This window comes from Lepidochelys kempii, chromosome 7, assembly GCF_965140285.1.
Source record: "Lepidochelys kempii isolate rLepKem1 chromosome 7, rLepKem1.hap1, whole genome shotgun sequence".
Classification (NCBI taxonomy): Eukaryota; Metazoa; Chordata; order Testudines; family Cheloniidae; genus Lepidochelys; species Lepidochelys kempii.
The window spans coordinates 55,012,256-55,037,408 of NC_136386.1; the positions used below are offsets into that span (position 1 = coordinate 55,012,256).

Consider the following 25,153-nt stretch of genomic DNA (forward strand, 5'->3'; position numbering starts at 1 on the left):
GATCAGCGGCACGTAGAGACCCAAGGCTTCCAGTTACATGCCCACCCATCGCCCATGTCTGAGCTAGCCCCACGCCTCCAGCCGCCCTTGCACTAGGTTGTGTCCATTGCTCCCCAGGTAGGCCCTTCAGGGGCACAGGAAGCCTTTAGCAGCGGCCCTGTTAGCTGGAGGCAGCTCTGTTCAAACCAGCTAGAAAGGATGGTGCATCAGAGAGGATGCAAAGCGGGTCCCCCCTGGCTGGACTTTGCCAGGGAAGGCAGCTGAAGGATGCTGTCCAGGTGCTGGAAGAAGGGCAGTGGGAGATACTGTGAGCCCAGCTCCGTGGCAGGGTTAGCATGAAAATCACCCCCCAGGAAACTCATGGCATTTCACTGGCAGCTGTTTCCTGGGAATCCCCCCAGGGAAGCCCCTTTGGAGGAGCCACTCACCCCCCCCCCCCAGCAGCCTCCTCCTCACCAGCCACAAGCAGAGGAATGCAGAGGGCTCAGTTCTAGTCCCAGCGCAGGCGGGACCTCCTGACCCACTTTCCACCGCAAGGTAACTCTAGGTCATCGCCTTCTTGCTCAGCTGAGGCTGGCAGCTGCGCGTTTCTCCTCCCCCTCGGGCAGGGCCCCGGCTCCCAGCCTGCGCGGGGCGCATGGCTGAGATGGCAGCGCAGCTGCGCCTAGGGCAGAGCGCTCCAGTCCAACAGCAAAGCGAACAGCAGATTGCTGACAGCCAATGGCGAGGGCAGCCTTAGGTGGCACCAAATTTCCGCCAGCCAATAGGATCCCCTGGGCAAGTCTAAAGGCATCATTAGCGATTCCCCCATCCTCTTCCACAGCATCGTCCTCCTCACCTGGCACTGGGCTGCCCGAGCCAAGAACCGACAGCAGCAAGCGCAGGGCCCCGGAGAGCTCCCCTACCTCAGCCCTGGCCGCGGCAGCCTGCTCAGCCACGGAGGGGGGGCGCTGCTGACGCGCTGCGAGGGCTCCCTGCGGCGCTGCGCGATCCTTCTCCCGGGGTCACGTTACCACGGGCACCAGCCCAGGCGGCGCGTTCCCTGGAGCGCCGAGCGGACCTGCCCGCAGCCCGCAGCTCTCCCCGAGGGGGCCACAGCCGATCTCCGCAGAGGAGGCCGCCGGCGGCAGCTAGACCTACAGCTCTCCACACACGCGCGCAGTCCCCAGATGCCTGCCGGCGTACTCCAGGAGGAGGTGAGCTCGCCAAAAGAGAGAGCCCTGGGTAGTAACTTCTCGAGACCGGCCTGACTAGACCCTCTCATGCCGCCAGCTCGAAGCTTTTCTTTTTTCACAGGGGGTTTAGTTAACTAGAACTGGTAAATTCGGCGGGAAGGGGGGGGGGTTAAAATCTCCTTGCTTTTGTGTTACTTTCACTTTTAAAAATCGCAATTTGGTGCGATTCTGAGAACGACTGAGCCCACATAGGTGGAGCAAGATCTTAAATGGCTAAGTATGCCTCCGAAATCTCCTTGAGGAAGGGGGTGACCGCGTGTGGAGAGAGGAGTGAATCATAAACTGCTGGTTTTGCGGGGAGTTTTTTCTTTTTAACAAAGCCTTCCGAGAGCCATAGAAATGGTTCCATGCGAGTCTCTTGTGCAGATGGCCTATGTTTTTTATTGAAACTCCCAACAGAAATCTTTTCCTGTTTTGAAACCGACGTTCTCCTGCAGTGTTTGTAACCCAAACATTGCGGCACTGTGCTAGCCTAGGACACGCAAGGTGAAATTGACTAGAAACCAAAGTGAAATTGACTATGCTGTGAACAAGGCAAAAGTAAATGAGAGGTTGCAAATGTCTAGTGTTCAGTCATCCTCGGCTCTTAATAATAACCGGGAGTGGGGGTAAATTAGCCTTTTAAAAATGAATGTTCTCCGGGCAGTTTCTGTTCTAGGTAGATTCAGCTGATTTTCCCCATTTAACGCCTCATGTCTACAGCCACATCTGTGCACAGGGGGAGTGAAATGCAACCAGCTCAGAATGGCAGGGGGTTCCCGCCCCTTTTCAGGGGTGTAAAGGACGACAGGAGGTGCGAGGCTATGGAGAGCCCTGCTCTCTCTCCAGCAGAAATGCATGCCAGGGCTGATGTTTTCGTTTCCTTTTTTAATATTTATTTAGGGACTAGATTTAACTGACGCATCTCCTGCCTTCTCACTTTTTCTCAAAGTTCTGAATGACCCTGCGCTAGGTTGCTCGTGGGGTACTGCCATATGCTGGCCTGAGATTCTGTGATTGGGATCTGGCCGTGAGTCCAGCTCTATAGGGCACATAAACTCTAGTAGGCTGTCTATGCTGGCTGTATACCAGGCTCACCTACTAAGTGCTTAATGTTGGCAGTGAGTGGGGGTAAACATTGGGGAATCATGGGAGCTACAGAGTCATTCATGAATGAGGGGGCACTCTTGTAAATGATCTAGCCACTTCCCCACCTCTGGACCCCAAAGCAGCTCTGTTCAATCCCCATCGTTCTCTCAGGGCAGAGGCAAGAGGAGACAGCGTAGCCCTTAGGCCAGGATATAACTCCTCTCTCTCTCCTCCCCACCCCATTGGTCTCCAGCCAAGTGAGCCCCCGTGTCCTATCTCCCAGCTGGATTTCAGAGCTGTCTGTGGGCCATATGGCCTATCGAAGGCCTACGCAGGAAAGATGACCAGCATAGCTGTGCTGCTATAATTATATTGATGTCAGAATTTCCTATGGGGCCAATGTGTGGAGTTTTACCGGTGTAATTATACAGACATAGCTATGCTGGTAATTTTCCGGATGTAGACAAGCCCTGAGCCTCCTTGCCCAACTATCATTCAGCCAAGGAAGTAATCTGACCTGGTAGGAGGTCAGATGGGTATATCTGACGTTTGGGCTGGGCAGAACCCTAACCTGCCTAATATCTGGATTATAATGCATTTCTCAGGCACTTTAGGTCTGTCCCCAAAACCTTTGGATGTATCATTACTATGAACATAAAGGCCATACTGGCTCAGACCAAAGGTCCATCTAGCCCAGTCTTACGACAGTGGCCAATGCTAGGTGCCCCAGAAGGAATGAACAGAACAGGTAATCATCAAGGGAGTCATCCCCTGTCACCCATTCCCAGCTTCTGACAAACATAGGCTAGGGCAGGGGCGGGCAAACTTTTTGGCCTGATATTTTCTGTCTTATTATCTATCCTTCCTTAATGATTCTCAACATTCTGGTCGCTTTTTTGACTGCTTCTGCAGATTGAGCAGACGTTTTCAGAGAACTATCCACAATGACTCCAAGATCTCTTCCTTGAGTGGCAACAGCTAATTTGGACCCCATCATTTATATGTATAGTTGGGATTATGTTTTCCAATGTGCATTACTTTGCATTTATCAACATTCAGTTTCATCTGCCATTTTTTTTGCCCAATCACCAAGTTTTGTGAGATCCTTTTGTAGCTCTTCGCAATCTGCCTGGGACTTGACTATATTGAATAGTTGTATATCATGGGCAAATTTTGCCACCTCACTGTTTACCCCTTTTTCCAGATCATTTATGAATATGTTGAATAGAACTGGTCCCAGTACAGACCACTGGGGGACATCACTATTTACCTCTCTCCATTCTGAAAACTGACCATTTATTTGTATCCTTTGTTTCATGGATTGGTAACTGGTTAAAAGATAGGAGAGAACCTTCCCTCTTACCCCATGAGAGTTTACTTTGCTTAAGAGCCTTTGGTGAGGGACCTTCTTAAAGTGATATTGACTAGAAGAGAGTTGTGGGGAGACAGGGCCCCCAAGCTGAAGGCAAATAAGCCAGCTCTCCAGAAGTAAAGCTGTCTGGCAGCATGGATTTGCCCAGGCTATTCCTTTTAAATGGAAATGGCTGTAAGAGAACCTGTAGGGTGCCTGGGGATCCTCCAAGGGGAATTTCTCAGCCTCTATAACAGTCACTGTGGGGAGGTATTGCTGAGGCTGTGGATTCTGCCCCTGGGAAAGGGAGGTGTTGGGTTGCCACATAAACAGTATGGTTTGCTTTTAATGCCTCCCTCAAGAAACTAGGCCATCAGGAAGAATGTGTGTGTGAGCCAGCTTCTAATGCCCTGTCACCAAAGATACCAAATAGACTTTGGAGAGGCAGAGCTGCTTGTATAGGCTTCCTCAGCGTGTCCAGAAATATCAGGCCTGATTCTGCCATTCCAATTGGGTAATGTCTGTACACCCAGTTTGCACAGGTGGAAATGGCTGAGCAAGGCATAGGACAGCCCAGGCCCATTTGGGCTGATTCTTAGGGGTCAGATGCTCTAACAAGTGGTTGGCCCCTCTGAAAATCAAGCCCATCATGCCCAGATTCAAACCTGAGATGGGAACCCGGTGCGCAGACATGAAGCAACCACACCTGGTTGAGAGGAGGATCAGTTACTCCAGATTTAATGAAAGGATCCTGCCTTGTGAGGTCACTCATGCATGATCCTTTCATTATGCATGTGTGACCTGGCACTCCTGCTAGTACAGAGGGGTAGGACGTGTGACAAATGAATGTTGTGTCATGCTTGCATCCGGGGAACTGGGAGTCAAGACTTCTAAGATCTATTCTAAACTGTGCCACTGACTCACTGGTGACCTCGGGCAAGTTACTTCTCTCTGTGCCTCGACTTCCCCATCTCTGAATGTGGGGGATAATGATACTGACCGGTAGTCATGAGGTGCCAACTTCAGGGTTTTAGCTAGGAGCATTCAACACTATCCTTATCCGTGTCACTCCTCACCCAGAGATCTCAAAGCACTTAACACAGTTTGGCCAGTATCTCTCTCCCCACTGGACAGAGAAGGAAAGTAAGGCAGAGACGTGAAAAGGCACCACAAATGGGTTGTGAGGCTTAATCCAGTAATGTCTGAACTGCCCTGAGATCCTCCATGGAAGGGGCTGTGGAAGGGAAAGGATTGGTATTAGGAGAAGCCCTGGGAACAAAGTGTGAATCTCCTTTCCCCTTGTTGCTGGTTTGCACAATGTAATTTATCGGTGGCTGAAAGAAACGAGCCCAGCCCAAGCTCTTAGGGACCCGTGAGTGATCGATGTAAAACACCCATTGAAAAAGCCAAATGAGAGTGATTCCCTGAGCCCTACAAATGACCCTGCAGCTGCTCGAACACCAGCCTCAAGGGGATGTCTGCTGATGTGCGTCTTTTAAACACCTTCGCTTCCACTCTCCATGCCCCTCAAAGCCCCAGGGCTGAGATCAACCCTTGTGCAGGGCACCACAGATCCTGAGTGGTGCCTAGGGATGAAGTGGTGTCTAGGACTCGCACTGACCCTGGGGTGAGGGGTGGGTTGCACCAGAGAAGAACAACGTGCCATTGGCTAAGTGCTGCTGGGCCTGGCCGGAGAACCCCAGATCGAATCCTGCTACCACTCAGAGGCTGCTTTAATGACCTTCTCTTCCCCGCACACCCCTTCTCAGGATATGATGCAGGAGGGGGTGGGGCTCTGATGGAGAGGCAGTGTCTGAGTGAGACAGCCAGCCCTGGCCTGGGGAGACCTGCTCCTAATGCCCTGCCCCATTAGGAGATGGGTGTGATGGTGGATCAGCAGCCCAGAGCCAGCCCCTTTTGATCCTTGTGGTGGGGACCAGATTGTAACCATCACAATGTTGTTTGTTTTTAATGTCCCCTCCAACTCCAGCTCTCCAAGGATCTCCCCTCCTTCACTGCCACCACCAGGGTGATGAGGAATGGGGGAGCAGGTATGGAGAAGGCCCTGTCCAACCAAGAGGACTTGGGAGGAGGCCGGGGCATGACGGACGATATCTTTGATGAGAGCTATTGTGAGAAGAAGGGCCCCAAGCCTGCCAGGAGATACGTCTGGAGGAACATCATCCTCATGAGCCTGCTGCATTTAGGGGCCTTGTACGGGTTGTGGCTGATACGTGCAGCAAAGCCCGTCACTTTGGCATGGGGTAAGTGGAGGGGACTCTCCCATCTTCCCTGTATGAGTGTGAAACTGCAGGGGGCAGAAAAATAGGATCACCCAAAGGGGATGAGGCCAGCGCCTGAGGGTAATAGAGTAGAGATTGCAGAAACTGTCCCAAGGTCTTCCAGGAGCACAAGAGGTCAGGCTTGCAGAGCTAGGTGTCTCCTGTGAGTGAAGGCACAGGAATGAGTTAAAGCTGGAGCTAATTCTTGTATCACTTCCCCAAACACACAGATAAAAATTGAAACATGAAGTTAGACTCTCAGGCCAAGTTGTACAACTTCATTAGGCCGTTTCACATGCAGCCAGTTCGTCAAGGCTGCAATGGATGAGAGATGACTAGGGCGAACCCGCTGTGGTCAGATACTCTCTCCCCGCTCAGACCCCCTGGCCAAGGTTAGAACCAAACTCTTCTTCTGAAATGCATGGCTGAGCTGCACCTGGGATCAGGATGGGAGGTGCCAGCTCTCGCCAGAGACGCTGTCTTTCACAAAACTTTTTTCTGACCCATTTTGAAGACTTGAGCAGTTTCGTTAGTCCAGATGATGTGTGGAGAAACGTGCCTGAAGTTCTGACTGCTTCTCCAATCCCAGCCTCTGACTATTACAGAAATGGAGCATTTTAAACTAAAAGGGGGGGGAGGGGAAGGGGGGGTCTCATTCATGCCCAATTTACACTACTGGGTAAGAAAGCGGAGTCAGGCCCTCCAGTTTAGATAGTTCCAGCCAGATGCTCCCTAGGTAACAATCTGGCAAACCAGGCCGCTGGACAGCCCCTTGTGAGATCTGGCTGGGATCTCCCTTGCTGTCCTTCCATGCCACTGCCAGGCTTGGGATGGTCTACTCTCAGAGGTTACCTTCTGGGATGCTTGGGCCTCTGGACCTGGCTAGAGGCTGGGGCCAGAGTTGGGAAGAGAGCTCTTTCTAGAAGCAGGATGGAGGCAGGAGGCTTAATTGCTACCTCTTGGATTTCCAAGACCTGCTGGTTTGACTCTCTGCTCCCATGACTGTAGCAGGCAGTGGCTGATGGGGTTGCCACAGGCATAGTTCAATCTGCCGAAAAGTGGTGGCGAAGGCACCAGTGTGAAGCCAGCATCACTCAGAATGCTGCCATGCACACAATGGTCCCTTTACAAAAGAATCCTGTTGGGTTTTACCCTGTGAAACTGACATGCTCTAAGGACAGTGTCTTCCCCTGCATCCCCGATAATCTGGGAACTGCACATGCTGTCCCAGGGGCTGGCCTCACTGGGGGGGGAAATATGCAGCATCAGCATGTCCTTGGGGGAAGCTTTCAAGGCCCTTGACACTGTTTTGGGCAGCAGAAAGCCTTGTTTTTCGGGCCCTGCTGCTCTCTGGTGCAGCATTATCTGTTCGGAAAGCCCCAGCTCCAGCCTCACACCCAGAGTTCTGGGAGCCTCAGAGACCACCTCCAATGGAGAATCTGGCTGCACCCTAGAGATGGGCCTGCACCTCAGCATTCAGCATGGCAGCCAGATGCCCTCAGAACTAAGTCCGGGTGGGGTGAGAAGGAAGGGGGTTGGCTTGGTGAGCTTCTTCCAGGGAAATGGGACAACCACGTGGTCCAGAAATGGGATGAGCTGGGGTCTGTGTGGGAGTTAAATGTTATCTGTCCTTCTTACCCTTCCCCACCTAAGAGCACTTCTGATGCATCCTTAAGCATAACTGCCCCCTCTGTTCTCATGCCATTTTGCTCCAGTGCCCCCCAATCTGTGTCTCACCTTCCTCTGGCAGTGCCTCGGATCTCTTCCTTGCCACACACTTGTGTTCTCAGTTCTGTACTGTTGCTTTTCTTTGCTGTTTTCTGTTTCAAGTTGTTCTTTCTGGATTTTAATTTCAGTTTAGCAGTGCAAAGATTGTGGTCACTGCTAACACCTGCTGCTCAATATGCCCTACCACCTGGGACAGATAAGCATCCCTTAGTCAGAATATGTACTACAGTTGTAGCTCCAAAGAGGCTATGCTCGACCACTACTGTAAGCTGCGGAGTCTGGGACCAATATCCTATTCTAGTTCTACTATCCTAAACCACTCCTCTGTCGGCTTGATGTTCACATCCCTCAGAGTCCTGTAGACTCTCTGGTTCTATCCCCTTTAATTTCCATCTTGCCAGCTTCTACATACTAAATTCTCATTGCCTTTCAAGCTCTCCAGCCCTTTCCTGATGTTTGCCCTTCTCAGTTCCTGACGGTGTCCTATCACACAATCTCTTTCTGGCCCAGAGTTCCCCAGGACTACATAGTATTGCTGGTCAGGCAATGTCCCTCCACTGTAGCATCTGTGAGATTCCTTTGGTCTCTTTCAGCATTGCTGCTTTCTGTGCATCTCCGCTATCATTACTGTCCAGCCAGGGATTCTCTTTCGCCAGAGGCACTACCTGCATTTGACAAGGCTGACTCTGGACTCTTATGTCCTGACTGTGGCCCTCTGTTGAAGCCAAAACGCACAGAAGAGAAGTCGGGGAGGGTGATATGCAAAAGTGGATGAAAGCACCTACCCTCACTGCCCTGTGCCTGGGGCCATTCTGGGCATGCTGTCCTCCTTGAGCTGTGGTGGAGCAGCCTGGGGGTTGCTTTGATTACACTGGCCTGTAATGGCCATAAAAGGGCTATACATAGATCAGCCTGGTGAAGGGGTGTTTTAACAATGCCCTCCATTTCCTGCAGTGCCAGCAGGGGGAACACGTGGGGCATTTGCTCTGCAGTGCTGTGGGATTGTCCTTGCACTATGGTGATGCCTCCCTGGGCCAGTTAAGCAGTGCTGGCAGCCAAAGAACCCCAGTGGCACAGTACAAACCAGCTATACTCCACCCAGGGATCTGGCCCATATTATCTAACCTCTCTACAGACGCTCCCTTGTTACTCTTTCCTCAAAGCTGTTGGCAACACTTCCTAATTTAGTATCCTCTGCAGACTTTAATGTGCCTCTCCTCCAGCTCAGAGGAGGCAGGATATTTCTGGACAGAGTTGTTATCCAACTGTATCTGTAATTACTCCTTCTAAACCTTGGACTTTGGAAATGGTGTATATGTGGTACATTTATTGCTGCTCCTGGGAGCCTGTTCCCTAGAGGAGTCAGACTTCTCTTTGTCTTCAAGCCCCAGAGATAAGGGAGTATTTCATCCCCAAGTTGTGCAGAGTGGAAGAACAGAATTTTCCATCAACGCCATTGAAGTCAATGCAGTTTCTAGATTCATAGCTGCTTTTTTTTTTTTTCTTCAAGCCATTTGGATCATCTTGTCCACCCCACTGTGTAACACAGGCCAGAAATCCTACCCCAGATTCTGTTTGATCTGTAGTGTATCTTTGAGGCATCCAGTCTTGAGCTGAAGACTTCAGATGATGGGGAATTCACCGTGTCCCTAGATGAGTTATTCCAATGGTTGTTCATGGTCCCCAGGTATAACTGAAATCTGAATCTGGCTTGCAGAGAAGGTAAAGCCACCACTTTCAAAGCAGCCATTGAGTATTGGGTGACCTGTAAGAACAAAAAGATGGTCCCTGCCCCACAGAGTCTAAGATTAGCTACAGCAGTCAGGCACAACCACCAGGCAGGGGAGCCCAAGGTTACAGTCTCACAGTTTTGACTGGTATAAACCGGGGTCTCAGCTGCAACTGAAATCAATCGGAGCTGTAGGTGCTCAACATCTTTGCAAAGCTGATGGCTGTCTCATGCTGGGCTTCCAAAATCAGAGGCTACTTACTAACATTTCAGTCCAAGGGCCATGCCCAAGGCTGTGCAGTGAGTCAGTGGCAGAGCTGGGATCAGAAGGGGAGTTTTGGGCACCCAGCCCTGTTTTCTAACCCACTCCCCGCTGCAATAAAACCTACTCTCTTGTTCTAACTAAATTCTTTCCAGTGCCCTGTCTCCCTTTGCTTCTGTGCCTCCCCTGTATTTGTCCACTACTCCCCTATCAGTTAGCTCTCCCGTAGGAGTTGCTATAAGCCAATCACTGCTTGGCATTTGTCTAGCAAAGGGATAGCTGAAGTTCCTGAGCCCCTCTGGTGGCCTTTTGCAGTACCTTAGCCAAGAAACAACATGACCAAGACTGAAAGCAGTGGCCCAGTGCAGTGTCTCTTGGCCCAGGCTCAGGGCTATAAATAGGGCATCTAGTTCCTAACTCAGTGTTGTTTTTTATGCTATTAAAGTTGGCTAAAGATTCTCCAGTTTAATTCTCCAGGGACCCAGCTAGGGGTGCTCTGAATCTGTCCCCTGTATGTTGCCCTGCTGCACCCTTCAACTACTTGTTCTCTTGTAGAAAGCATATGGCCTGTAGTGGTTAGAGCGCAAGCTGGACTCCTGGGTTCTAGTCACAGCACTGCCATGGACAAGCTGTGTGACCTTGGGCAAGTCACTTTGCCTGCCTGTGCCTCAGCTTGTCTGTACAATGGGTATAAAGTCACACAGAGGTTTCATGAGCTGAGGTTTGTAACATGTTTCCATAGCACCTTATGTCTAGGGAGCACTGTGGTCCTCACCTGAACCTGTGATGCTGTATGTGACTTATTGAACCTTCCCACTCTTCCTTTTCCTGCATCTCCCTGGTTCCAGCAGGATCAGCCATGTGGAAATACTGAGAGCTGCCTTTCCTGCCAGAAATAGGAGACTCATTCCCTCAAGGGCTCCTGACCCAGCTTTGCAGACCTGCAAACATTTACGTGTGGTGTTTTTTTTTTTTTTTTCTGAAGCAAAACCACGCTCCAAACCTTTTGATGCTCTCCTGTCACTAAACCAAAGCTGGACCTGATCCAAAGCTCCAGGCCCAAGCCCCCTCTTGCTCCTGCAGAGCTGTGGGGCAGGCCAGCTCAGAACTCTGTAGCCCAGAGCCGTCTCTATCAACATTGCTCCTACTCTTGTGTCCTCTTCCCGCTGTTGATGTCGGTGAGAGCTTTGCCATTGACTTCCATGGTGCAGAGTCAAGTGCTTTGTTCTCCACCTTTCTGTTCCTTGCCCCCTTCCCCATGCAACCTCCATCCTCCTCACATCACTTTCACCTGCCCTGGGAATCAGTCGCTCACCCGGTGACCCCTCTGCCCCTGGCAGATTTCAGAGCCTCCTTGGGGAGAGGAAGTTTGACAAGGGAGGATATGTAGGGATAGGTAGAGTTACGGAGAGCATTGGTTGTGGTGGCCAGAAGCTTGTTTGATATAATAGTGGCTGGGGAACCAGCGGGGGGATTGGAAGAGAGGAATGATGACTCTAGCAATTGCACCTTTTACAATGTGTGGGGGGGGCACAATGTGCTTGAGACGCCAGAGAAGGATGGTGCAGCAGCTGAGGCTGGACAGGAGGGCCTGAGGAGAGGTGTGGCCCTGAGGATGGAAAGAAAGCCCTATCAGGAGCTTCGAAAAAGTGGCCGGCGATTACTGGAGAGTAAGCATGGATCAGTTTGAACTAAGGATCTGTGAGGAAAACAAATGGGCACTCCTGGAAACTATGGTGACAAACAACCAAAGGCTTTGTATTTAAAAAGAGATACCTGGAGGATAACTCACACTTGTCCTTGTTTCTCCTGGCAGACACTGTCAGAATCCACATTTCTGGGATTCTAGGTGGGGTGGGTTAAAGGCCACTCAGTGGGCACCAGAGGTATTGCCAAGTTTACCTGTGATTCCTGCTTGTATGCACAGGCTGAAATCAGTGCAGTTGAACCATGGAATATTAGGGGTGGATATTAGGGGATATTAGGAGGTGGATATTAGGAGGGGGATATTTTCCCAGGGGATATTAGGAGGTGGATTTTGCACTGAACAAGGATTGACTGGCAAGCACTATGGGAGCATCCCCCATTCTCAGCTGCCTGAGATTACAGGGATGTGGGGGAGAATGTTAAGGTTTCTTCAGTCATTGTGCCTGAGCTTTTGGCCCTTCTTTCTGAGCACGTTTTGCTTTTCAGGCGCATATCCAGGCTCCCAGTTCTCCTCTGATATTTGACCCCTTGTGGCACTGTTGGGAAAGTGCCACGGGGCCTTAGCTCTAGGACCAGTCACTATAATCCATTGTAAACTCTGTCCTCCGGACAGTATATGGGGATAGACCTATGCACACGGGGACAGGGTGTCATGGGCTTGGAAGAGAGACGAGCACATGCTTTTTATCCAAACAGGCTTTGGAACTCCACCTGAATGACTCATGACAACACGATGGGGGAGCAAACAAAGCCAACTTGGCACTCTTTCAATCCACCACCAATCGCTTGTGGCCTGCATACGACTTGGCGATGAATCTAGAGGCTAAGCAGAGAAGAGAACTGAGGGGTGGGAAGGGGGAAGCTGAGCAGCCTCTAGTCAATGGTGGAGCTGAAGGCATGGTCTAGGATCTGATGGGACAGCCACTTTCCCCAGCCTGCTCCTGCTTGGGTATTCAAAAGGCTGGGGGAGAGAAGATGACCCTGTGTTCGCTTTTTTTGTAACATCTAAAAACACCTGCCAGTCAGTGTGATGTTTAACATTGTAGTGTGTTGGGGGGGTGGGGAATAAGCGTATCTATAGGGAAATCTTATATCTTAAATCTTAAGGGCTTAAACCTATAGCAGGGCCCCTCGGTAACTATGCAGGATAGCTATCCAGGCTCAAGTCATCTACCATGGAAGGGTATAAATGCCAAAGAAGTCTAACTAGGAGAAATGCGATGAAATTAACTAGGAAGAGGAGAATTGATCCAGACTATCAGGGGAAATGCCAGAAGAGAAAGATCTGTTAGCGTTGTTGCCACAGGGCTGTACTGGAAGCAGCAGGTTTACTCATTATTGAGTGTCCATCATCCTGGTATCCAAGCACAAGTGTCTCTTTTGCCTGTGCCTCTTCAGAAGAGAGTTCTGCTCTTGTGTTGGATCAATGGAAACTTTCCAACTGGACGACTTGCTCTAACTTAGCTGACTCATTGTCTCTCCCACCTTTTCTTATGTCCAGGGTTCCTGTGTTTCCTGCTGAGTGCTCTGGGGGTCACAGCGGGAGCGCATCGTCTCTGGAGCCATCGGTCCTACAAAGCCAGCTTGCCCCTCAGGATCTTTCTGGCCATTGCCAACTCCATGGCTTTTCAGGTAGGAACCCCTCTCACTGGTTGTCAGCTTGCCTGTCCATAGAGGGAAGCAATGAGTCCTAAACTGCAACCACACATACAACGGGAAGTAGGTTGCAGTCACATTCCCTTCTTCTGTACCATTCCCCTCTGACAGCTGTATCTCCAAAGTTATCAGAGATCTTCACCTTTCGCATGAGGGGGAGACTCACTGAGTAAACACTGCTGCTGCGATGGGTGAGGGGTATTTGGAGTGGGAGAATGGCTAAGAAAATACACCAATAGGAAATCACTCCAAACTAGGTGGATTTCACTCTCCCTCCAGGGGCTCTTCTCCTCTTGACAGTCATGTCTGATTCCCATGAAGGACTTGGTAGAATTAGAAAGTGCTGACTTATGGGCCTAACTTTCATCTTGCTTAGAAAGTTGCTAAAAAGAAATACTTTCACCCAGCATGTAATTAGGCTGTGGAACTCACTGCCACAGGAAGTCATTGAGGCAGAGAACTTATCAAGATTCCAAAAGGGATTGGACATTTATACAGATAACAAAAATATCCGGAATTACCATCATAATTAATGACAACCAACCTTCTGGCAGACCTCCCGCTTAAGGGTGTAAGCCAGGCTCTAACTATTGGAGTGGAGACCAGGATGAGCCTTAATGGGGGGAGATCTTCCCACATCTGCTTCTGTGTGGTTTTTACACCTTCCTCTGAAGCAGCTGGTGCTGGCCACTGTCAGACAGAATGTTAGACTTGGGTCTACTCTGGTCTGGCAGTTCCTTGCAGGCAGACTTGCTGTATCTCCCACTCTCCAGAACCTTCCCCATCTCTGGAAAATGGATAGTCACCTCCTTGGCCTTGCCCCTTGCTGCTCAGAGCCACTAGCAAACACAGTGGGATCACAAGTGAAGCTCTTTAGGACTGCTCTGATGGTACACGTGCCAGCTAGCAGCCGTCAGAGGCAACCAGGGTGATGGGTACTTAAAGAACAGTCAGAGGTTCACCCATCACTACTGAGTTTGGGGTTAGAGGTGGGAACAGGAGAACCTACCCCAGCTGTGCACTGCCCCTCCCAAGGTCCATTTCTAGCACTGGCATGGTACACATTCCACTATTGCTTGTATGGGGAGCGAGGCTCTGCTGCCACCTCGAGAGCCTATTCTCGCAAGGTGCTGACTGCCCCAAGCTCCAGCTGACTTCTGGGGGAGCTGAGGATACTTGGCATGGCACAGGACGGGGCCCAGTGGTTGGAACTGAGAATTAAGGCCTGGCACTCGTATCCACCCCATCACTAATATGTTGCGTGACCCATAGGTAAATCACATCCTCACTGCAAGAAGGATGGCCTTGTGGTTAAGGCGCTAGACGGGGATGCAGGAGACCTGGATTCAGGTTTTGGCCCAGATTTTTAAAGGTACACAGGAGTTGTGATGCCTAACTGATTTAGGAGCTTAAACCTCATTTCAAATGTTGTTTAGGCTTCTAAATCACTTAGGTTTTGCAGCCACTAAATACCGTTACAAATCTGGTCCTTAGTCTCTCCAGGCCTCACCCTTCCCACCTGTAAAATGGGGCTGAGAGTGATGCTTCCTACCCCGAAGGGTGCTGAGGAGAAATCCCCTGTGCTTATGAGATGGAGGAGCTCTGATACTTAAGCGACAGGTGCCCATAGAGGAGCTGACTCTCACCACCAGTGCCCTCCTCAAGGCTGGGCATGGCAGTGCTTTCCTGTTTAGCGCCCTCAGCTGATGGGGCCCTCCAGCCATGCAGTGGCCGGCCTCTTCATTTCATTCAGCCCTCTGGCCAGGTCACTTTATGCTGCTCCCCTTCCAGGATAACAAAGTGCAACAAATAGTTTCAAGGCCTCTGTGAGGTTTCCAGCCCGTGGGCCCAGTGGCTCTTACAGCCTCTCTCCAGGCTCTGATTTGTCCTTATCGCCTCATGTGAGGGGTTCACCCCAGCCACTGGGAAGGTGGTGTGGAGAACCCAGGCCCGCCCTCTTCACAGGTCCCAGTCCAGGGACCTGAGGACAAGCAGCCAAGGTCTGTTCTGTCACACACCTTGCTGCTGCCTCCCAGAACCCTTCCCCCCCATTAGTCTTCCTCAGCCCTTCTTGCCAGCCCCTTCCTGGACTGTTTGTAACGAGCCACATCTCCCAGGGTTTCTCCTCTGAGGTCTGGGCCCTGCTCTCATGGCAGGGACAGCCACTGCAGCTCGCTCCAGGCCGGTGTCTTCCAGAGACGTCTGAGTGCTGCAGAGTCATTCCCTGCAGCTCCTTAGATGTGTCCAAACACCTTGTGGGCTTCCCTGGCTCAGGGTAACCCACCTCTGGCCCCAGGCTTCCTCGGAGCTCTGGACCTTCCAATTCTGGCTCCAAACTTCCTTCTGCATTTAGTCTAGGAAGCTCCCAGCTACCTATCTCCTGCGTCTCCCCCAGGTCTTCTTTTCTTACTGTCCTATGCCCCCTCCTTTAGGAAGACTCAGTTCCTTCCCAAATGGGTGTGATCATCAGTGTGTAATACCCCTCCAAGTGCCACGCACTTGCCTAATGGGGCTCAGGCTCCTGTTAAGCCATGGTTAACCATAACCAGTGTGGGGTTTATCACCCTGTCACAGGGCCATAAATGTGCCTGTATAGTGCTTCAGTTTCCCAGCTATAGGACCAAATGATATTTACCCAGCTTTTCAAAAGTGCTGTAAGATCCCTCTGCATAAGAGGGATCATGTAAATGTGAACTGGTCACATTTACAGCTGGTCAAAATGAACTTTTTACATAAAATCATGCACATTTCAACACTTTGAAATCTGGGTTTGTTCCCACAGGGTTTTGCAATGGACTGATATTTTGGGTTTAAAAAAAGTCAACAGAACTTTCTTTAAATGATTTTTTTGAGGGGGGGAAATGTTGGAAAAACTATTATTATTATTATTTCAAAATGGAAAATTTTTAATTTTTTGAGAACATCCAATTTTTTGGGGGGGAATCTCACCCTGGAGCTAAGCTGACACATCAGTATTGGCAAAGCAGCAGAGACCGGGCAAACCAAATCCTGCAAATGATCAAGTTAAAAAAAGTGAATTAACAAACAATAGAAGCTTTTGAGGAAAATGTAAATGTTCTGAGCAAAAATTTCTGGTTTTGAAAAAATGGCCAATTTTTTTCAAAATGAAAATCTAATAAAACCCATAAATATGGACTTAAAGTCAATGAGATTTAGGCACCTAAACCAGTTAAAGCATTTTGGTAAATTCCACTAGGTGCCATTTTGCTTCTTTAGACACCCAACTACATTGTGTATATATAGCCCTAGCTCTAATCCTTGCTGACCCGGTGAGTCATCCAGCCATGTTCATTCCAGAATGACATCTACGAGTGGGCCCGAGATCACCGCGTCCACCACAAGTTCTCTGAGACCGACGCGGACCCTCATAACGCCACACGGGGCTTCTTCTTTTCCCACGTTGGCTGGCTGCTGGTGCGCAAACACCCCGATGTCATCGAGAAGGGCCAGAAGCTGGATCTGGCTGACTTGAAGGCCGACAAAGTGGTTATGTGCCAGAGGAGGTGAGCCGGGTGCGGCCGAGGTAGGGGAAGAAAATAGGGTGATTGTGATGCAAAGTGAAGGGCAGGTGTTGTGACCAATGTATTACTGGGGAACCAAAGGCATGGCATCCAGCTACAGGAATCTCTTGCAGGGGTAGTCAATAGGTAGACTGTGGGCCAAATCTGGACCACCAGACACATTTGAATGTACCTCAAAATCTTTTATTTACTTATCATTATTTTTATATTTTCTCTGGAGTCTGGACCTTGACTAGACCTTGACCAAGACATTTGGACCTTGACAAAAAATAATTGACTACCCCTGCTCCAGAGCAAAACTAACCCTCTTGGGATGGCTCAGGTGTAAGTGTATGGAGTATTGGGGCCATTGTTTGGGAACCTGGGCAGAAATCCATGAGGAAGAAGTTCTGTCCAGCACAGCAGTGGGATATATTACATGTTTTCATTTGTTTGTGGGAGAGGAGGAAATGGGGTCAGAAAAGGCAGGGCTCCAGCCTCGCTGGGAAAGTTGCTGGCACAGAGGGCCCAGTGCCAACCGGCTGAATCTCTCTTGTATAGAACGTGTCCCGCTGCTGCTGCAGCTTTAGCAGTGGCAGTCTGAGGAACAACAGTTCCTAGGTAGGTGGGTGAGAGGAGAGGCTTCTGCTTGTATCTCGGGGCCTGCCTCTTGCCCAACCCCTGCTCCCACATGGAAATGGAAGAGGCACAAGATTCCCTCTTCTCCTCCTCTTCCCCCCCCCCCCCCAGCTGCACTTAAACTCCACCATCTGGTTTCTCCCCCTGTGCAATCTCTCACTTGCTGGGATTGGGTTTCCCTCCTTCCGCGCACACACAGCCTGGTTCCCTAGGGCAGCCGAGCACCAGGCTTCCCCCAGTGTGAGTGACAAGCTCCCCTGACAGAGAGAGGAGAGGAGTCTGCTGCTCCCAGGGAGGGAGCCAAAGCTCCAGCTGCAGCAGCGTATGCCCTGAGAGCTGGAGGTCCCTGGTTTAATCCCAGGTGTGTCAGCCAAGATGGCAGCTGTCACGCTCCCCCAGTACAAATGTGACCTGGCAGCAATAATGATAAATGGAGCCCCAGGAAGCCTGGCAGCTCTGCTTCATAGCACCTGTATTCCGTTCCCAGATCATCTGCTGAGTCCTTCTTACCCCCTGCCAGCGGGTGTGTGGCTCTTACTGTGTGCCCAGCCGATCCCCTTTATTCTTCTGTGCCCACTTTGTCATTACCCTTGTTTTCCTTTTTCTCCAGGGGGAAAACCAGCAGAGGTGGGCTGGTTCTGCGCTATTTTCTTTGGATAGTTAAAACTAGCACCTCTCCCCCGCCCCGGAGACTCAGCCCTGGTAGATGACCTGAACTGCCCTCGTCCCTCAACGCCCCTCCATGGGATGCACCCACCCACTAACTCTCTCTCCCCATTTATCTTTCCTGGCAGGTTTTACAAGCTTTCTGTGGTGGTCATGTGCTTCCTGTTCCCCACCCTAGTGCCCTGGTGCTTCTGGGGGGAATCTCTTCGCAACAGCTTCTTCCTCCCCGCCATCCTGCGCTACGTGCTGGTGCTCAACGCCACCTGGCTCGTGAACAGCGCTGCACATATGTTTGGCAACCGGCCCTACGATCGAAACATCAACCCCCGGGAGAACCGCTTGGTCACGTTTGGAGCCTTAGGTACGTTGGTGGCGCCCTTTAATTCCAAACCGCTCCACAAACTGACTGTGAGTGAGACAGGCAGAGATCACTGCACCCGCCACTAAAACACAGCTGTGTCTGGGGAGGAACACAGCAGCTGTTCAGTAGTGCATAGCAACAGGGCACGAGAGTCTGGGAGAGAAGGGAAGAGGAATAACGTCCATTTATAAAACTGGGATGGGGGAGATTTTAGGTACATAATATAAAATGGACCAGATCCTCAGCTGGTGTAAATCTGCATTGCTTTGAAGTCCATACAGCTATCCTGATTTACATCAGGATCTGACCTATGAATTTAGGCAGGCCACTGGGGTTAACACCCCGATGTTTCTGCATTCGCATACGGGAAAGCCAGAAGCATGTAGACTCCAGCTGGGTGATCTCGCCCATGCACCTGCAGACCTGCACGTTTACTGGAGTGTCTCATGCTCTAGTCAATAGGTACATAGGGCAGTGGGGTTATCTTCTCCAGTTTGTTGCATGTAGCACCTTATCTCAGCAATGAGATTTATTTGCTTTGCCTGAAGGTCTCACCGCCTGTTTGTTATGATGACAATTGCACCCCGCACTCTCTCTTCACCTCTGGGAAATGATGCTTCTGAAATAGCTGGACACGTGCAGCCAGAAGTGCCCAGGGGTTTCTGAGTGCTAGAGGCTTGAGACAGCCAAGTCCTGATTTTCAGAGGTACTGAGGATCTGGGAAAAATGAGCCCAGAATCACCATGAGCTTTGTACTGCTTTCCTGAGCCAGATTCTCAGCTCGTGTATTGTAGCTCTGTGGACTTTGGCAGCACTCCACTGATTTACCTGAACTGGGGATCTGGCCCCAAACTTTCATTAGCAAGACTCAGAGCTGCACAGTTCCCATCTCGATCTGAGCTTCTCAGACTCTGGGGATGGAAGATGGATGGACGGAGCCTCTAATAAGTGCCTGGACTCACTTTAGATTTTGCCAGGAGCTCAGCCAAAGCTAGACAGCTTCTTTCTGGGAGACTGAAGAGGAATCAGAACCCCGTACAAGCCTCACTAGGCTCTCTGAGGGGGCCCATTTTAAAGGCTTTAATAAGGGGAGGCCCAGGCACAAGCAGAAGTGCCGGAGATATCCTGAGTTTTCTCACCCAATTTGACCGCTTCATGAGGGTCAGGTAAACAGCCAACCGAGCTCTGGCCAGACCTGTGCTGAGATTAACCAGCCATCACTTGTTCTCCCCTCCAGCCTGCTGTGGCCTCCTCACATGCCCTGTACTAACCTTAGCGCCATCCTGGTCCTCCTCTGGTGTTGGACTCAGTGCAGAGGAGACGGGGCTGGTGGGCGATGTTACACATGGGCAAGTGGAGCAGAGGGAGTCCAAGCTGGTGTAACTTGTACACCAAATGTTGGAAGAGGGGAGAGCAGCAGGACAGCCAGCCACCAGGGGCTGCTCAGCCTCTACTCCCCCCCACCTTTCTCTGCTCTCTCAGGGTGCTGTGTGCCTGGTTCCTAGTGTTGTCCCTTTGTGACTGGCCATTTGTAGACGGGTCCCATTGACAGGGCTGGTATTTTCTGACATTCTCCCCGCCTTGGCCTCTCACCGGTGCATCGTCACCAGCCTGTCGATGGGGGAGTGCGCACGTGGCCAGAGCTTCCACCACTGCCTTGTTGCACCCTGCTCAGAGCAGGGTCGATGGCCCAGTGGTGGCAGGGCTCAGGCTCACCCCACGCTGGCACTTCCACTGGTGGAGCTGGGCCAGGGATAGACCAACGCTGGGAGACTTTCTAGAAACCCTCCATGTAGACACGGCCTCGGCACGCAGAGCCTGAGCAGCTCCCAGCAAAGTCAATGGGCTGCAAGTGGAGGAGGACGTGGGCTGTCCCTGCCCCAAGGGGAGCACAGTCTGCATTCGGCACAGGTGGCCCATTCTGGGGACATGGTGCCCGAGCCTGGGGACGGGGGTTCTAGAGCGTGACCGTTTCAAACCCAGGTTCAGGTGTATTTAGTGTCTTGTCCCTGCTCTTCCGTTCCAGGCGAAGGCTTCCACAATTACCACCACACCTTCCCCTACGATTACTCCACCAGCGAGTTCGGCTGGCACTACAACTTCACCACGGCCTTCATCGATCTCATGTGCCTCCTGGGGCTGGCCAGCGATCGCAAGAAGGTCTCCAAGGAGACCATCCTGGCTCGGAAAACTCGGACTGGCGATGGGAGCCACAAGAGTGGCTGAGGACCTGTGTCAACCCCCCACAACCTCTTCACTCACCCCAAGCGAGCTGGTCACAGGGTTTTATGTTCTATTTACTAACCATTGAATAATGCTACCAGGTTGCTTCAGATGATGATGATGATGATGATGATTTTAACCCCCTCCTGCACAGTGTATTTTAAATGATGTATTTAAGACCTATAACTTTTGTCTCTCTAATGCTCGGCAGCTCCCTCCCTCTCTTCTTTTGTTCTTCCTTTTCTCTCTCTGGCAGGATCTCTCCCTTTCCCTCTAACTCCTCCATGCTTCATTCTGTCCTTGTCTCTGACTCTCCTTGGCAGGGAGCTGGTCGAAAGCCCGTCCAGGGCAGATTGTGCCGCTGGCTGAACAGAGGGAGTGGAGGGGGGTCTGTACCAGCTGGCTGAAGAGTTGAGCTAAAGTCGGGGACTCTTTTTCCCTAGAAATCCCCCTTTCCTGCCTCTGGTTCTCCTGCCCTCCCAGGGCTGCTGACTCAGGATATGAATGAGTGTCGCTCTATGACAACAGCAGCAAAGGTCTTTCCCAGAAGGAGTAGCAGCCCTGTCCCCTTCCTTGCTATCAACGAGAGAGCACAATGTTGTCTCCTTGGTGCTGGGCCTCCTTTGGCTCCTGTACACCAAGGAAAGGTGATGCTGGGGATGGGGAGAGGAGACCCCTGAAAGCCTCTTCTGGAGGGGGTAGCATCAGCTGCAGAACATGGCGGCATGCATCCGCTGCCTTCTCACCTTGCTGGAGTGTCACAATGGCTCCTTTGACCACCCTGCAGAGCCTCTGTGCTAGAATTGCTTTGGAACAACTCAGGCTGGGCTCCTAGCTGCCTGCGTGGGAAAGGAGCAGTCAAAGACATCTCGGGAGACGAGGGGCTTGATGCCATTGAAATACACTGGCTTGGGATGGGATGGAGTGGAGCCATGGGCAGTATTTCCCAGGAAGAGACTCTTCCTGAAGAACGACAGCAGGAGAAACCAGAAGGAAGTGACACAAAGCCCCCTCTGTGTTTAAGCTGCTTTGTGTGTCAGAGGAATGAGGTCCCATTTCTATGGAGGAGATCCTAGTGTGTATCTGTGTCATATGGATTCTTCTTACTGAACACAGTTGAAAGGGGGAGACAAAGGGGCAGCTGATGTGGCCACATCTAAGTGAATTGATCCTGTGAGTGACCAGCTAGAAAGCGGGGATGATGCTATGTCAGAGACCCAGGGGAGCCTTGTGTCTGCAGATGGGCTTCCTGAAGCCAATTAACAAGTACCTGATAGAAACCGACACCAAAGCAGGGGACACTGAGAGGGTTAAAGCCTGAGAAAGTTACAGGATCCAGCCCAGTGCTCTGTGTGACCCCCTTCCCAGCATAGCCCCTCTGAAGTCAGGGGGTGGAGCCACATCTACTGGGCAGATCCAGGCTGGAGATGGGACTGAATTGCCCCACTGTGCTGGGGGCAGGAAAGCCTGTTAGGGGGCTCATGACCAGCTCCCCAGCCTCTCCCAAAGCAAATCAGAGTTGCCCTGGGGACAATGGCTGCCTGATGCACACGGTGCCGTGGGAAGTGCTGATGCAGCCGCTGCTGCTGGCGGCCATTCCCATAACTCCCCCAGACACACGGTGCTAGAGCAGGGTGCTGGCTGCTGGGCTGTAAGTAATTCATCCCCTGCAGACAGGGCCTTCCCTCCGGCGAGGGGGGTCCGCTGCACAGTGCCTGGGCACAGAAGGTGCCTGTTTTCACTCCTTGGCAGCACTAACAGCAGAGGCTAATGGGGGGGAGGGTTAAAACCCTTGTGTGTTTCACCCCATAGCACTTGCAGATGCCGCAGACAGGCTTGGCAGGGCGAGGCCCCATTCCCATCAGCCACTCACCAGATAGTGCTGCGGTGCTGGGTGAAAGCTCACGAGGTGTCCAGGCTGCTGGATCCTGGGGTAGAGCTGGGGAAGGCTGGGCTGGGGTGGAGGAATGACGCTGAGATGCTCCTTTCCCTGCCCCAGCTGTGCTGTGTATCCTGAAGAGCAGGCTCCAGCCTTCCCACGCCAAGGTGACCACAGCACTGCTGATGTCCTGCTGCGGTCGCAAAGCTCTTGCTGTCAGCCAAGAGGTCTTCCCTGGCCTTGTTCCTGTGCATTACCGTGACCAGAACTGTCCAGCTTTGCAGCCCAGTGGAGCCGCCTGCCCTCTGACTGGTCTAACGAGATGAACAGGCTCAGGAGCGGGCCATCAGCAGATAAGCCAGTTGGGAAGCTTTTAATTCCTGGGCTCTAAACCTCGGGAGGTGGATGGCTGGGTGAGGATTCCCCAGAGCTGAGATTTATAACTGCCCAGAGGGTGGCTGTGGATAGTTTTATCCAACTGGATACAAAGACACCTGCATGTCATAATCCTGGGCCAGATCCATCCCTGGTCCAAACCCCATTGGCTGGAGTCTACACCGTGGGTGAATTTGGCCTCTCCTAATAGTTCTTCCCTCACCTCATGATCCGGACATGTGTGATGCAACCTACCATTCAGATACATGACACAACATGGTATGGCATCCACCATCGTCTCAGGAGAAAAGCAAGGGGTTGATTCGGGCATTGCCTCTAGATCCCAAGAGTATTGATCAGAGCCAAAAATCCTGACAGCGTGGGGAAGCGGAGTGGAAGTAACCAAACAGCGCCGGTGTTTGCCCAGTCACTTTGTCGGTAGAGTGGCATACGTCTCTGGGTGCCTTAAGTCTTTAATACACATAGGAGTATTGACAGCTATTTGCAGGATGTTTTTTTCTTTCTATGATGAATTATGGAAATTTAATTATTTAATTGCCGTCATCAAATTGTGGGTGCAGGTGATTTTGAATGTATTGAGTTAGAATTTGTTAGATACATCATTTTAAAGGTAACCTTGTTTGCTTTATATTTTTTTCTTTGGTGGCATGTTTGTATCCAAGTGTGTTCTCTGTGAGTTTAGTTAAAGTGAGTCAGAGTGAGAGGTGGACGTAGACAAAGCACCAGCATGTCTAGTGGCTAGAGCAGCAGGCCTCCTGAGCTCGATTCCTAGCTTTGCCACTGACTCACTGTGAGATCTAGGGTCAATCAGTTAACTTCTCCATGCCTCAGTTTCCCTCCCTGTAAAATAGGGATAGCACCCTACCTCACAGGGGTGTTGTGAGGTGTAATTAATACTTCTAAAGCACTGAGAGATCAGGGTGTGGAAGGCCCAATATACCCACTAGTGGTGGCAGTGGTAGTAAATGACTGGATTTCAAACAGTGTTCCCAGCCCCTCTGGTATCCTGGAGACGGGACGTGCGAGTGTTGGATAAGTAGTGAAGGATTGGAAGGTTGAATTTGTGCATTGTCTAAGCTCTGTTGCTATTGAAATGTGAGTGGGATACAACTTTCCCAAGTCAGTTTCTGCATTCTAAGATCTCCATGTTTTGTCTACTGAAAAACTTTTGGAAATAATTTCTACTAATTTGGAATCAGACGGCTGGTTGTACTGAACTGGTATTTGTTCATAATAAAAGTTTACTTTAAAACTTGACTGCCTGACTACAAAGGGCTTGGCAGGCTGGAGCCTTCAGAGACTGCTGTTCCTCCAGATATCCCCTCCTATGGGAAGTGAGGGGGGAAGGGAACCTGTCTTTTTAAATCTGGTGAATGAGCTGGTTTTGAGGGCGCTCACTCCCAACCACGTACTGTGCAGCCACACCCCTGGAAGTGGGACACTAGCCATCCCTTCTGCTAGGGGTTACTTCAGTTTAAATTCCACCCAGAGCCTCTCACCAAAACACTGCAGCAGCTGACCACTATGCATGCAGCAAAACACATAATGCCAGCAGCTTAGCTCTGGGCACAGCTAACCATGACACAGGACTTCAGTTACCTCATGTTGCAGGGGAGAGAGGAGGAATTTTTCTTCTATGACAGAGCATCACTGGAAAATGCAGTGCCTTGCATAATGAAACCCATCACTGGAGAGTGGTCCTGACCCCTCTCCTCCTGCAGCTGGGCAGAAACTGGTCAGGGCAGGGACGGACCCATTTAATACAGGTCTATAGACTTCCCTACTCCCCCATCACTTCAGTTGTCTCAGAAGCTGTAGGCGGGCTGGACCATCATTAGACAGCACTGTTTGGCTTCTCTAGAAGGGATCTCTGCTGCTGTTCTCGTGGCCACTGTTAATCACCGGATGTGGCTTCTAGATACGCATTGGGAAATCTGGCTCATCAAGAGCTCAATGCTCCTGATTGCTGTCAGATTTTCAAACATGTTGAGCTCTTCTGAAAAATCTGGCTCTGCAGGCGGGCCACTGGTATAGACTGTGTGCATGCAGGGGAAGGGAGCAGTTTCATCTCATTTCTGAGGTTCTCATTGTTCTCCCCCTTGTACATGACAACCAGGCCCATGTGCCACAAGGCTGTTCTGAGCTATCAGACAGCTTCTGTTCTTCAGCCATGGGGCTATGCATGCCAGTCCCCAAACAAGCTTTGAAGTGGAAGAGACATGGCAACGCCTGCCTGATAATCTGATGCTCCTTTTGTCCAGGCTTTGCAGCATATACCTGTGTCAGAACAGGACACTGAGTGCATTCTCTTCCACTTGAGATGAAACAAGAGTCTGTGATGGCAAATTTCAAAGCCTCGGATTACCCATTTGGTAATAACGACCACCCTGCATGGATTCATCAACATATTGAACTCAGATTGCCGGCTCTCCCTCTGGGTTAAGGTTATT

At 51.0% G+C, this 25,153-nt stretch overlaps 1 protein-coding gene across 1 annotated transcript; it reads left to right on the forward strand.

Annotated features, from left to right (window-relative positions):
• Positions 1-678: 678 nt before the first annotated feature.
• LOC140914615 (acyl-CoA desaturase-like) lies at positions 679-23,960 on the forward strand. Its single transcript, XM_073352906.2, is given in 8 exon segments — positions 679-860; positions 862-1,063; positions 1,065-1,196; positions 5,645-5,918; positions 12,864-12,994; positions 16,337-16,542; positions 17,973-18,205; positions 20,232-23,960. Coding segments are annotated over 8 exon segments (1,518 nt in total). The 5' UTR covers positions 679-720; the 3' UTR covers positions 20,432-23,960.
• Positions 23,961-25,153: the final 1,193 nt, after the last annotated feature.